This window comes from Chelonoidis abingdonii, chromosome 6 (assembly GCF_003597395.2).
Source record: "Chelonoidis abingdonii isolate Lonesome George chromosome 6, CheloAbing_2.0, whole genome shotgun sequence".
Taxonomy (NCBI): domain Eukaryota; kingdom Metazoa; phylum Chordata; order Testudines; family Testudinidae; genus Chelonoidis; species Chelonoidis abingdonii.
Window position 1 is genome coordinate 73,435,926 of NC_133774.1, and position 12,906 is coordinate 73,448,831.

General features: G+C 42.5%; 1 protein-coding gene across 3 annotated transcripts in view; it reads right to left on the minus strand.

The window, feature by feature from the left end:
- The window catches only part of MCC (MCC regulator of Wnt signaling pathway), a 381,812-nt gene that overhangs the window by 307,852 nt on the left and 61,054 nt on the right, over positions 1 to 12,906 (minus strand). For all 3 annotated transcript variants that reach the window (XM_075067156.1, XM_075067155.1, XM_075067154.1), the window contains exon 2: positions 9,050 to 9,297. In XM_075067156.1, the coding sequence (XP_074923257.1) occupies positions 9,050 to 9,284 (235 nt within the window). In that variant the 5' untranslated portion in view covers positions 9,285 to 9,297. The remainder of the gene's footprint in view (positions 1 to 9,049; positions 9,298 to 12,906) is intronic.

The window sequence follows — 12,906 nt, forward strand, 5'->3', positions numbered from 1 at the left end:
GATTTCGGGATCCCACTGTGGACGCGCTAAACCGATTTTATTAGATCTGTTTTGTAATATCGATTTAAGCTAATTCGAAATAATCGTGCAGTGTAGACGTACCCTTAGGGGCAAAAGAGAAAGAGGTACTCTCTCTGCCCAGAATACATTGCTCCAAACTGCGCTTCGAGTGTCACCAGTGTGAACACGCTATTGCACAGGCAGCTTTCACTGTGAACACACAACAGTGGTTTTCCTTCTGTGCTCTCTGAGTGACACTGTAACTTTGCCACTGTAGACGTGTTCTAAGACTTTCACAGGAAAACCCTCAGAGGCAACTGCAAACAATCAAAACCACTTAAAAGTTAAAAAAACAAAACAAAACACTACTACAACAAGACAGGGGTTTGCCCTGTCTGTGAACAGGAACAAAAGACAGAGGAGGGAGAGGGCCTCTGGATTCATTCAAACCCCTTAAGGAGTGGGATGTTTTCATGAATGTTTGGATCTTGCTTCTTGTGAAACTAGCCAGCTTTGTAATAGACTGCATTTGGGGGGAAACCTACTTTAACTAGCTAGGAACGGTAGCTATTAATAAGTGGGACCCAGGATTGCGTTCTATGACTTTGTTTTGTATTTTAACCATTTGTTTCCATCACTTTCTCATTTTGACTTAAATCTTTACCTTTTCTTAAATAAAACCTAGTTATGTTTTATTGTCAGTGCTCACAAGTATTGTGTGGTTTACAGGAGTGGTGGATTTAAGGTAAAACTGGTGAACTGGGGTACTCCGCACATTTTGGGGCAGAGGATCTGGAATTTTTGAGAACAGCTAGTGTCAGGAGCTCGATAGCACAGGGGATGATTCAAAGGGACTAGGGACAGGGCTACACCCACTGTTAACCTGTAAGATGAAGACGGGGGGGAGGGGGGCTGACCCAGAAGAAAGTGCTTGAGTGGCTGGAAAGGCTGGTGGTGTTATTGGAGGTAACTCTCAGTCCTGGGTACTCCAAGAGCAAGCCCAATGGCATGCATTAAAATAATAGTACTCATTTCTCATGCTCTGCCACTAACACAAAAAGTGCTAGTGACAGAGGCACTATCAGCATGAAGGAAAAGGCTTGCAAAATGAAACAAGATAGTATATATTTACACAAGATGAGCAAGGAACAAGCCTAAACATTTCAAAACAAAGAAAAAAGGAAAGGAGAAGAATGATTCTAACATCCAAAATCCTCTATTCTCATGTCTGCTTATGCAAAGATTGCTATGATCAAAAGCACTTAAAAAAACCTTAAAAGCTGACTAGACTTCCGATTGTTTAAAGGAGGTATAAAGCACATATAATAGAGCTCACTGAAGGTCAGGTGTGTTCCAAAGGCAGGCAAGGAACAAGTGGGGTCAAGTTTGCAAGCTGCCAATTTGGCTCGGGCAGTAAAAACCCAATGGTCACGTTTGGGGCTTCTGAGCACTCTTTATTTCCATTGTCTTTTCAAAATGGAATGCAACCTCTCTCACATCCTGCTGTCTGGGATATTGTTCCCAGAAGAGCTATAAAAATCCAGTGAGGAGGGGGAAAGAAAGAACAAATGTCCTTGTTGTTCTTGAAAGGTTTTCTGACTAAATTGTGTTAGTAATGAAAATAAAACCTACTTACAATGAGCAGATAATCAAAAGGTCTCTGTGCAAATCAGGAAACAGCTTTAGTGCAGGAGTCAAAGGCCACAGACTTCATGGAACTTCATTGTCAATGATTATTATGCTGCACATAATCTAAAGTGCTAAACTACAGCAGCAATGCTACCCCAGTGAATCCAAATTTATTCAAAGACATATTTACAGCAGACTACATAACGTTCTCCACATAACATGGAAGCAATAAAGGACGGTGAATGATTTGCGTCAGGATCCTATAGTTTCTTTGGGATATGCAAACATACGGCAGCTGGAACATGTGTCCAGAAGATGTTTTATTACAGAGAAACCTATTCTCAGCAGTAACAATAGAAAAAGCTTTTTGTTTACTGAGTGTGGTATGTTGCTTTTATTCATTAGTTTCAATTACCAAGAAGGCACCAGCCTCCCACAGCTTGTTATGTTCAAGCACACTTATGCACCAAGCAACAAAAAGAGTCCTGTGGCACCTTATAGACCAAAGACGTATTGGAGCATAAGCACCCATGAAAGCTAATGCTCCAATACATCTGTTAGTCTATAAGGTGCCACAGGACTCTCTGTCGCTTTTTACAGATCCAGACTAACACAGCTACCCCTCTGATACTTATGCACCAGTTAACCAAGTGTGCTCTTGCACTATTCCAGGCACCTCTCTCCTTGGGGTTTTAACTCTACGTCCTTCAATAAGCTTCTCAGGTTAGCCAAATAAATAAAAACAAGCCAATTTGCATATGCAAATTAGAACTCTTCCATTTCCTCCTCCGGTCTCCTCCTCCCGATTCCATCCCTTGAATGAAGTTGGTTTTACATCTCTGACTGGGCAGAAGTGCTTCCAAATAATCATATCAAGGTTCGAGCAGTCAGAGGCATCTTGTTTTGTCAGTTGTCATTTGTTGAAAGCACAAACCAAAATGGCTTGCACGCTCTGGAGAAAATTGCACAACTTCATCTACCAATCCTAGGACTGCCAACTCCACATATCTTCAGACCTTCCTACAGGTCAAAGGAGAAAATCTGCCATTCTATCAGAAACAACTCTTTGATTAGCACTCATTCCCTGCTTCCCCCACCTCTTAGGAAAAGGCAACCTATTATACCTATTCCATATATGGAAGGACTTCTTCCCTCTTCCTTAACATACCGGACAGGCAGAGCTCCTTTCTACTACTGCCCCTTTCTTAATCTGGGACTGCTCAATCCCGCTGTTCCCCAGCAGGCTCTGCAGCACCTCCTCACCCAGTGACAGTGCTGCCCCTTTCATAGCAGAGGCATAGGGGTAAAGAAAGAAACTCCCTTTTAGTCTCCCCACACCTGGCTTGCTTGCTGCAAGGTGCATAGGGTTTAAACCCCAGGGACCAAGGCATGCCCCAGTGCTCGGGGGGGGGGGGGGAAGAGGAGAGACAACCCCCAGAACAACTCTTTACTGGAATTCTAACTAACTAATTACAGCTACTAACTAATTTAACTATTTACAGAGAGCAGGCCAATGACCCCTAGGGAGAAGGCTTGCCAAAGCAAGAGAAAACGAGCGTTCCAGCTAACCATCACAGGTGGTAAGAAGGAACTGAAGTGGCGGCGGGTCAGCAAAGCGCTATATACGGCACCACTGAGGTGCAACTCCAGGGGGCGCCTGACCCGACCTGACTGGTACCACTAGGGGAAAAAGCTCCCAGCTGGTGTGCACACAGTGTGCACACCTAATTGGAATTGACATGAGCAAGCACTTGAACTAGTAGCTTCTTACAGACCCTACCTCAGGATCTTCCAGAGGGGCCTAATTTGCTCTCTGTGGTTCCTTCTGCCTGCAACCACTGCCACTCTGCAGCCTCCGCCACAGCCTCTTCTCTCCAACTGAATTCATTCAAGTGTTTTTGAGGCCCAAGTGTTCATCCTGGTAACACCTGATCCCATTAGTCCCACCCCCTCAGACAGTTAATTATGGCACTGGTGAGGTTGGCTCCATTTCTCCTGAAAGGAACCAGTCACCCCATGACAATGTAGAACACCACTATCATGTTATTGGAACTCCTGATTGTTTGTTTTTTTAATATAGTTTGAGTTTTCCCAACAGCAAGAAATGCATGGAAAAAACTTCTTATATCTTTGAGGAGAGGTAGAGGTAGTTAGATTAGCATCAATATAACCCAATCTGACACTCCATAAATATCAAGCTGTTTCTGAGGTGGGTGATGACTTCCCTCCTGCACTTTAACATTCAGGTAGAGATTAATGCCCAATTCTCAGTAGCGTAATCCAAAGTTATAATCATACTGTTCAAAAATTAATGAACCTAAAAAATAAAGATTTCAGCACTGAGGTCAGAACACAGGGAGAGGCTGCTACAGGAGACAAGCAGGCAGTTGGATAGACAGTGAAATTGCTACAGTACAGTACTCTCTTATTCAGCAAGTAAGCACCTAGGCTAATAGATCTTACATGTGTATTTTGCACAGAGCACATGTTGCTTGGAACTTATTTAACAAAATTGCACTTAACGTAGTCTAACACATTCCTCTGGTAATCTTTGTCTCTATCAAGGATTTCAAAACTAACTTTACAATGGATCACGGGATGACAGGGAGCTTGTTTGCCCAAAAGACTTTTCACAAAAGTCAAGTAGTAATGCTTCATTCCACCCATCTGAAGATGAGGAAATGTATCCCAATGGTACAGAAAACATATTTCTCACTGTCAAGAGAACACAGGGAGAAATCTCATCCAGCACTTAGAACCAATCAAGTAAGCAGCATACTGCATCAACAATAAAAACCAGAGAATTTGGTCCCTAATTAGTAAGATACCTTGTCATACCTAAACAAAGAGATTCTGGTCATATACATAGTTCTCTACTAAAAAGATAAACCAATCTCATAGGAAACAGACTCTTATTTATCCCTTTACGGGCTTGTGGATTCCTGCTCTGTGACCAGGTATTCAGTAACCTTCTCTGGGCCCCACTCCTAACGTCCATAAGTGCCTTGAGAACTGAATCTGAGTTAGGCACTCGTTTTGCATGTTTATGTTTTACTTATCCCTATCCATTCTATGGGATCAGCGCTTTAGGGTAATTTTCACCGGACAAGCTGGAAGACAGGGCCCAAGTGGTGCAGAAGATGATTTCTGTAAGCTAGATCAAACTGAGCAAAAGGTAGGGCAGAATGGAGGAGGTAACCACTGTGAAGACGGGCAGCAGTTTACTAGGACTATGGTGACTCTCTGAGGGGAGCCCACCTCTTATTCAGGATGGCTTTTCTTTATGGTGTCGGTGAAGAGTTATAGTTCTCACATTTCATTTGGAAAGCATATGGATATGCAAATATGCTGAATTATGACAGGGATCACCATGTGGCACTGTTTCACATACAGTTTCTTACAAGTTCTTTTTCGTTGTGTGCAAGCAAACCATAGTCTTGGGAAAAAATTGCTGTATTGTTGTTTTTTATGCAAATCTTTTGAAGGACCTATGGCAACAAGCAGCAAGGGAGTTTGCTCTTTGCCTTAATTTCTTAGCTAGAGTCAATTTTTGAGGCAGATTTGCTTTCTGGGAACTGGGCATTAGTGTTGGAGTTGAAAACCCCTGAAAGTGAGGAAAGCCTGCATGACATTTGTGACCATCTCTGTTGCAGGACAAGTGTGTGTGTAAATAAGTTGCAGTAAGAACATACCCAGACTCTGTTCATTGATTTTTTCTCTGAAAGAAAACTGACCTGCAATGACCTGACATCTGCTACTGTACAACAGAGAGGTGACTGCATCAAAAGAATATTTAAAAGTCAAACAAACTAATCCATTACTAGTTAATAAATATTTATCTACCTCAATGTATATGTAAATTAAGCCAGACAATCACAATAGCTGTACAAGTCAAATAAATCATGGGTGAAAATTTGTGGGTGAATCTGAGAAACCATCTGTACTACTTGGGGGTACATCTGAGCTATCACTCTGTAGCTTTTTATTAAATCTAGGATAAATAAATTTAATTATCACCGCATCAACTTCTAAGCGCAAATTTATTTATAGGGAGATCAAATGCGGGAAGAATGCATAGCAAAAGCAATGATTTTTAAGCCCCAAATGACCTGCCTCTCATTTACCCATAAGCTTAATTTGCTTTTGAAATGCTGGTATTCCTTAAATTTTTTCTCGATGATTTATTTACATTACATACCAATCATATTATAGCAGAAGCTCGGGGCTTTTCTTTTTTAGAGGGAGAGAAGGGGAATTGGTTACAAATTAATTAATGATGAACTGCTAAACTAGAACAGCTCAGAATTGCTTATAATCTGTTTTTTTTCTTATCTGAGCATCTGGTCTGTGGAATCATATCAGTAGCCATAGCGCTCCCAGTTGGGAAGTAAAACCACTCATCTATCCAACTGAATTAAGATTTTACTGATATCTGTTCTCTCAAAAGTTAGTGTCCCTAGAAGTTGTATTTTTGGAGTTGGATTCCTTTACCAAGGAAGATCCAGTAAATGTACTAGTTGTCTGTAAAATGCCAGGCATGCCTATGGATATAAATATATCATAATTGCATTTATTGTAACTTTTTACATAAAATACGTATAACTTTTCAAAACGTTAAGAAATATAGTACTGCCTGTGAGAGATGCCACCTTTACTTGGCAATTTTTCTGTTTTAAGAAATCACAAAAAAGTAACTTCAAACATACAGACTATTATTCTGCTTGATTATTACAAATGTCCCTTTAGTTAAGCAATTCATTTCTGTCAGTCTCTTGAGTGGTCACTTAAGACAGGTTTTAAGGTACCTGTCATGGCTTTATTGCCTCCATAACTGAGTGGTGCCAACAGGTCTCTTGGAGACACTTTAAATTCTCTAAATAACTTCCTACTGAAGATCCATTCTGATGAGTTAGATTGGACACAGATATTGCAGCTCCCAACAGTAGACTTTCAAAGTTAATTTTACCTTTTATTACCTTTACAGTGATAAAATAACCCATAACATTTAAGCAACAGAACTTACTTTAATATTCACTTGTGCATACAGTTTGACCTTACTGACTTTGAAGTCAGTGTTAAAACTCCCATTGATTTTAATGGCATAGAATTGGACACACAAGCATTTTGAGAACCCTGGAAGTACGGCATTAATGAAATGAAAAATGTTATTCTAGTGACTTTAAAAGTGTTCTGCTTTGTCATCTATTCAGATGGAAGGTTCAGTCAACTGTCCTACTCTGAAACAGGTTTCATAGATTCTATGGCCAGAAGGGACCACTGTCATAATCTAGTCTGACCTCTTGTATTACACAGGCCAGAGAACTTTCCCAAAACAATTTCCAGAGCAGATCTTTTAGAAAAAACATTCAATCTTGATTTAAAAATGGTCAGTGATGGACAATCCACCATGACCCTTGGTAAACTGTTCCAATAGTTAATTACTCGCTGACCAATACTGTGGTCTAGTGGACTGAGCACAGAATGTGGGGGACAGGGAAGTCTGATTTCTGAGTTCTAATCATGATTAACACTGCCCTTTCCTTGGCCTGAAGAAAGTCACTTAACCTCCCTACCTTCAGCTGCTTCCCCATCTGTAAAATGAGGTTAACAATACTTACTGGCAGGGATGTTATGAAGATTCTCTGGTCAATGACTGCAATGAGTGAAAAGCAAGATTATCTACAGAAGTCAAATTGCAACAAACAGGAATAATAATTATTATGAAATTTTATTTTTCACTTGCTTTTACATGGGTATATAATGGGATGCAATGACAGTGGTATATAATGGGATGGCATATTGGACATATAAGTTTGTAGTTTTACTTTAAATAGGTACATATATATTTTTGCACTTCTTCGTGAAGAAGACAGCTGCAAGGCCTTCTTTTCCACAAGACCTGAACTATATGCTCTCTGTACAAGCTCCAAAGAAAATCCTTAATGTAAAAGTCCCTTCAAAGAAGGCAGATACCTTTGTTGTAGGTCACCAGGACCCCTGCTGCTCAGTGGCAGCTAAATGAATTTGGAGTTTCTGTAATTTATGCACTCCATATGGACATTGGATAGAAACTTTCAAGGGATAACAGTGGCTGACACATCACATGGAAATAAATCTTGAGGAAAGGACTATAAACAGTCTTCAAAGACACCAGTTATTAAAAATAGTGCACCCTCCTCAAAAAAATCAGCATCCATCAAGTTTATTTGTATTAATTAGCACATTTTTATGTCTCCTGTCTTAAGCAATGTTTACAAAGCAATAGGGAGCAGGTTCAAATAACATCACTAGCTCTCCAAGTCCTGATTAAATAAAAAGAGGATATGTGCCCCTGAAGAGCTGAAAGGCAGTAAAACTTGTAGCTCATTAGTCAGGACTACTAGCATGCTCCAGGTCACATTATGTTTGTGCCCTGTGAAGTGTTTTTAATAGCAGCATGATCACTGAACTTCTCCAGAGCACGAGAAAAATCAAAGCAGGATAACTATATAGAAATCATGAAGTTTCCAACAGGTATAAAATACAACCAAAATTAAAGCGAAGTGACAGACATAAAGCTAGGCTTTATCTGCAAGGAATGGAAAATACCCACCATGGGCAGGGAATTTAAATGTCCAGACTGCTTCTACCATCTTACTGACATACTTAAAATTTGTGAAAATATATCAACAATAAGAATAATAATATTAATTCAATTACCCACGTAGGAAAATGCATTAAATAAATTTCATGTACAGAACTGCTCATCTGGTCAGGTGTTATGGGGTTTTTTTTTTGGTTTGGTTTATTTTGGGGGGTGGGGAAGGGAAGGAGAGGATTTTGTATTCTCTTCAATCATAACATACTGGGCTAGATGAAGTGATTTTCTGACCGAGGCTGGCAACTCTCATGTTACTACAGCAATATACTAAATTCTAAGGAAAACAGAATTGGAACACCAGCTGTGAAACAGGGTAAGACTTGCTTGATAAGGAAGACGGACTACATAGTGCTATGTTCTTCTTGTCTTTAACATTTCTATCTATATATTTGTTCAGGCTTTCCAGTCAATGTAGTCCCAGAGTTTTCTAGCACTTTAACCATCAGCTGAGCAATCTGTCTCGGGTCTTTTCCGTGAAGTGAACCTGTTGCTGCAGTCAGGGTCACAATCTATGTGCCCATAATTTTTACAAAAAGGTTGTTCCATACTTTTTTCTCTTATAAATATGAGTTGACCAGATACTATGGTGATGGGCAGTTTATTCATTATTAAATGATAAAAATCTATTATCTGATGATCTTGTGCCAAAGCATATTTGCAAAATGCTTTGAGTGAAATCTTGGCCCCCATAAAGTTAACAAATATTCTCATTGCCTTAACAGAGCCTGGATTTCAGCCTTCATTATTTATCCCTGGAGGAGCATTTGAAATTGTACCTACCCAAACTGTTATCACTGCTCGTTGGCCAGGAGGCTATTCTGTCCCTTAACAACTTCTTTTTACAAGAGTCATCTGATTTCACGGAAAGTTCCACTTCCTCTTTCCTGATTTCTCGCACAAGCTGCATGCGGCACAGAGTAAAATCCCGAAAGGAAATCTTCCCATTTTCATCTGCTCCTAGTTGGTGCATAATCTCAGCAACAGACTCCTCCATATTCAACTGACGGCACACCATCAGCAAGTCATTTCTGTAGTGGGGAGAGGGGGAGAAAAAAGCAATTTAATTCATAAAACAATGCTAACCCTGTCTAATCTGGAAATCCATTTATTCACAGACATTTAAATCTAATACAGCAGCTGTGAATTTTGTGAATCCAATAAAGGAATTGTGAGGTCAGCAGATTTCAAGCACAGAAATAATGCCTGAACAAAGTAAAGTTCTGAACTCCCACTGCTTCTCAGCAAAGCTGCACGCGACAACCCTGAGGAGGTTGTATGTCCAGATTTTAACCACATTTACCAGAAAGATTTAGATTCTATTCATTTATGCTGAAGCAAAATGCACCACAGAAAGAGCAGAAAAGGGGGAAAACACTAAACAATATTATTGTATAAATCCCCAATTTAACAGTTACTAACATTTCTACTAGCAGAGATATACAGAGCCAATGAGAACTGAACCTTGCACCATTACACCACTGCTCCCCCAATTGTGGTTCGCAACCCCAAACAGGGTCATGGGCCCAATGAGGCAGATTTGCCCCATGAGACACTGCCATCTGCCCCAAACACCAAGCCAGGAGGCTGCCATTTTAATCTACAAAATGGTGGCATCCACACAGCGTGATCTCACACATACAGGTGCAGGCATGTTGGCTGTGAGGAGGTGGCTGTGCAGACACCATTTTGTTATTTGCATATCTGGCTGTGCAAGCATCCAAGTGAAAGACTCGAATCCTGGTGAGCAGCAGCCTTATCTCTGCTTGAGTTAGTAGGAGCCTGTGCTAACTTTTTTGAGATAGGAATCTGCATTGGCTTGTAAGCACCTTAAGGCAAGGCCCATGTTTTCTTTTATGTCAGCCAGAGTACCCTGTTAGCACTCGATAAAGAATCATTCTAAGTCACTGTCTCTGTGCTGCAAGTTCCTCACACACACAGGTGACTCACGACTGAGCATCTCAGGCCTTGGCTACGCTGGCGCTTTCCAGCGCTGCAACTTTCTCGCTCAGGGGTGTGAAAAAAACACCCCCCTGAGCGCTGCAAGATACAGCGCTGTAAACCGCCAGTGTAAACAGTGCCGCAGCGCTGGGAGCGCGGCTCCCAGCACTACAAGCTAAACTCCATGAGGATGTGGAGTACGTGCAGCGCTGGGAGAGTTCTCTCCCAGCGCTGGCGCTGCGACCACACTCACAAAGTGCTTTGAAGTTTCATGTGTAGCCATACCCTCAGACAGAGGAACAGTTTGCATCCTTTTTCCCCCAGTGTGGACATGACAAAGCATCCTTGGGTGCAAGCCTTTCAGTACAAACCTGATGCTATGGCTCTGCCAGCAGCTGAAATCGAACAACTCAACAAAATTTCCTGCAGTCAATTCTTGCAAGGAATATATGCCCAAACATTCTCTCCCAGAGTTCTCGTTCACTGTCCAAAATTAATACCCTGAACTCTGAACACTCAACTTGAAACTGTCTGGAGTCACAGGAAACAGTAAGTTTCAAAATGGCATCATGGACGCAAAAAGTTTGGGAACCTCTGCATTATAGTATCCTGTTAGGTAGTTCTAAGGGGTAAGTATAAGGAATAGATAATATTTAAACAACTAATCTTTCAGCAGATGGATGAGTGCTCCTGTTTCCATTTCACTCAGGACAGGTAAAGCAGTAAGTTAAAAACCCAAGGAGGGAGGGAAAAAAAGAAAGGAAAAATATTATTTTGAATAGTTGGTTTCAAACCTGTTCCCAGACTTTCTGATTACCTTTTAAAATCTCAGTTGTTCCAATTGTTCAATGAAAGTGACAAAAGGAAAGGAAAAAAGATGGTTACTCACCTTTGCAACTGTTGTTCTTCAAGATGTGTTGCTCATATCCATTCCAATTAAGTGTGCGCGTGCTGCGTGCACGTTCGTCAGAAGATTTTTACCCTAGCAACACTCAGCGGGTCGGCTGGGTTGCCCCCTGGAGTGGCACCGTTACGGCGCCAGATATATACCCCTGCCGACCCAATGACTCCTCAGTTCCTTCTTGCCGGCTACTTCTACAGAAGGGAAGGAGGGCGGGTTTGGAATGGATATGAGAAACACATCTCGAAGAACAACAGTTACAAAGGTGAGTAACCGTCTTTTCTTCTTCGAGTGCTTGCTCTTATCGATTCCAATTAGGTGATTCCCAAGCCTGACCTAGGCGGTGGGGTCGGAGTGAGACGCTGCAGAATGCAGAACTGCTGAGCCAACTGTTGCATCATCTCTGGACCATTGAACCAATGCATAATGTGAGGCAAAGGTGCGAATTGATGACCAGGTAGCTGCTCGACATATTTCCTGGATGGGAACATGGGCCAGGAAGGCGACAGATGAAGCTTGAGCCCAAGTAGAATGTGCGGTGAGGTAGCTAGCCGGAACGTGAGCCAAATCATAGCATGTACGGATGCAGGACGTTACCCAAGATGAAATTCATTGGGATGAGACCGGTAGGCCTTTCATCCAGTCTGCCACAGCTACAAAGAGCTGAGGCGACCTTCGGAAGGGTTTTGTTCTCTCGATATAAAAGCCGAGAGCCCTGTGAACGTCTAGGGTGTGCAGCTGTTCCCAATGCGATGGGTGCGGCTTCGGGAAAAAGACTGGAAGGAAGATGTCTTGATTGACATGAAAGGCGGACATCACCTTAGGGAGGAAGGAGGGGTGTGGTCGCAGCTGTACCTTGTCCTTATGGAACACCGTATACGGGGGCTCCGCTGTCAGGGCCCGAAGCTCAGATATGCGTCTTGCTGAAGTAATAGCGACGGGGAAGGCTTTCTTCCAGGAAAGGTACAGCAGCAAACAGGTGGCTAGTTGTTCGAAAGGAGCATCCATAAGCTTGGGTGGCACCAGGTTGAGGTCCCAGGTAGGGGTCGGGCGTCTAACTTGTGGGTACAAATGTTCCAATCCCTTGAGGAACCTTGAAACTATGGGGTGAGAAAAGACTGATCAGCCATTTTCCCGTGAGTGAAAGGCGGAGATGGCTGCCAGATGCACCTTTATGGAAGAGACCGCTAGGCCTTGTTCTTTCAGGGACCAGAGGTAGTCCAGGACAGTAGGAACTGACACCTGCGTGGGGACTGAGTTATGTTGAGCACACCAGCAGGAGAAACGCTTCCACTTGGCCAGATATGTCATCCCAGTGGAAGGCTTCTTACTGCCCAAGAGCACCTGTTGGACCGAGGCAGAGCAACACAACTCAGACTGGCTCAACCACGCTGCAACCAAGCTGTAGGGGTGAAAAGACTGCAAGTCCGGATGGTGAAGTCTGCCGAAGTCCTGTATAATGAGATCCGGCCAGAGTGGCAGGGGGAATTGGGTCTGCCACTGAGAGATCAAACAACATGGTGTACCAGTGCTGCCTCAGCCACGCTGGAGCAATCAGGATCAGGCGGGCGCTGTCCCTGCGGAGCTTGAGTAAGACTCTGTGGACCAGCGGGAATGGTGGAAAGGCGTAGAGTAGGTGCTTCTTCCACGGGATGAGGAAAGCGTCTGATAGGGAGCCCAGAGAGCGTCCCTGGAAGGAGCAGAACACCTGGCATTCCCTTTTCTCTCGGGAGGCAAAGAGGTCTATGTGGGGAAACCCTCAATTCTGGAAAACAGAATAGATGACATCCGGATGAAT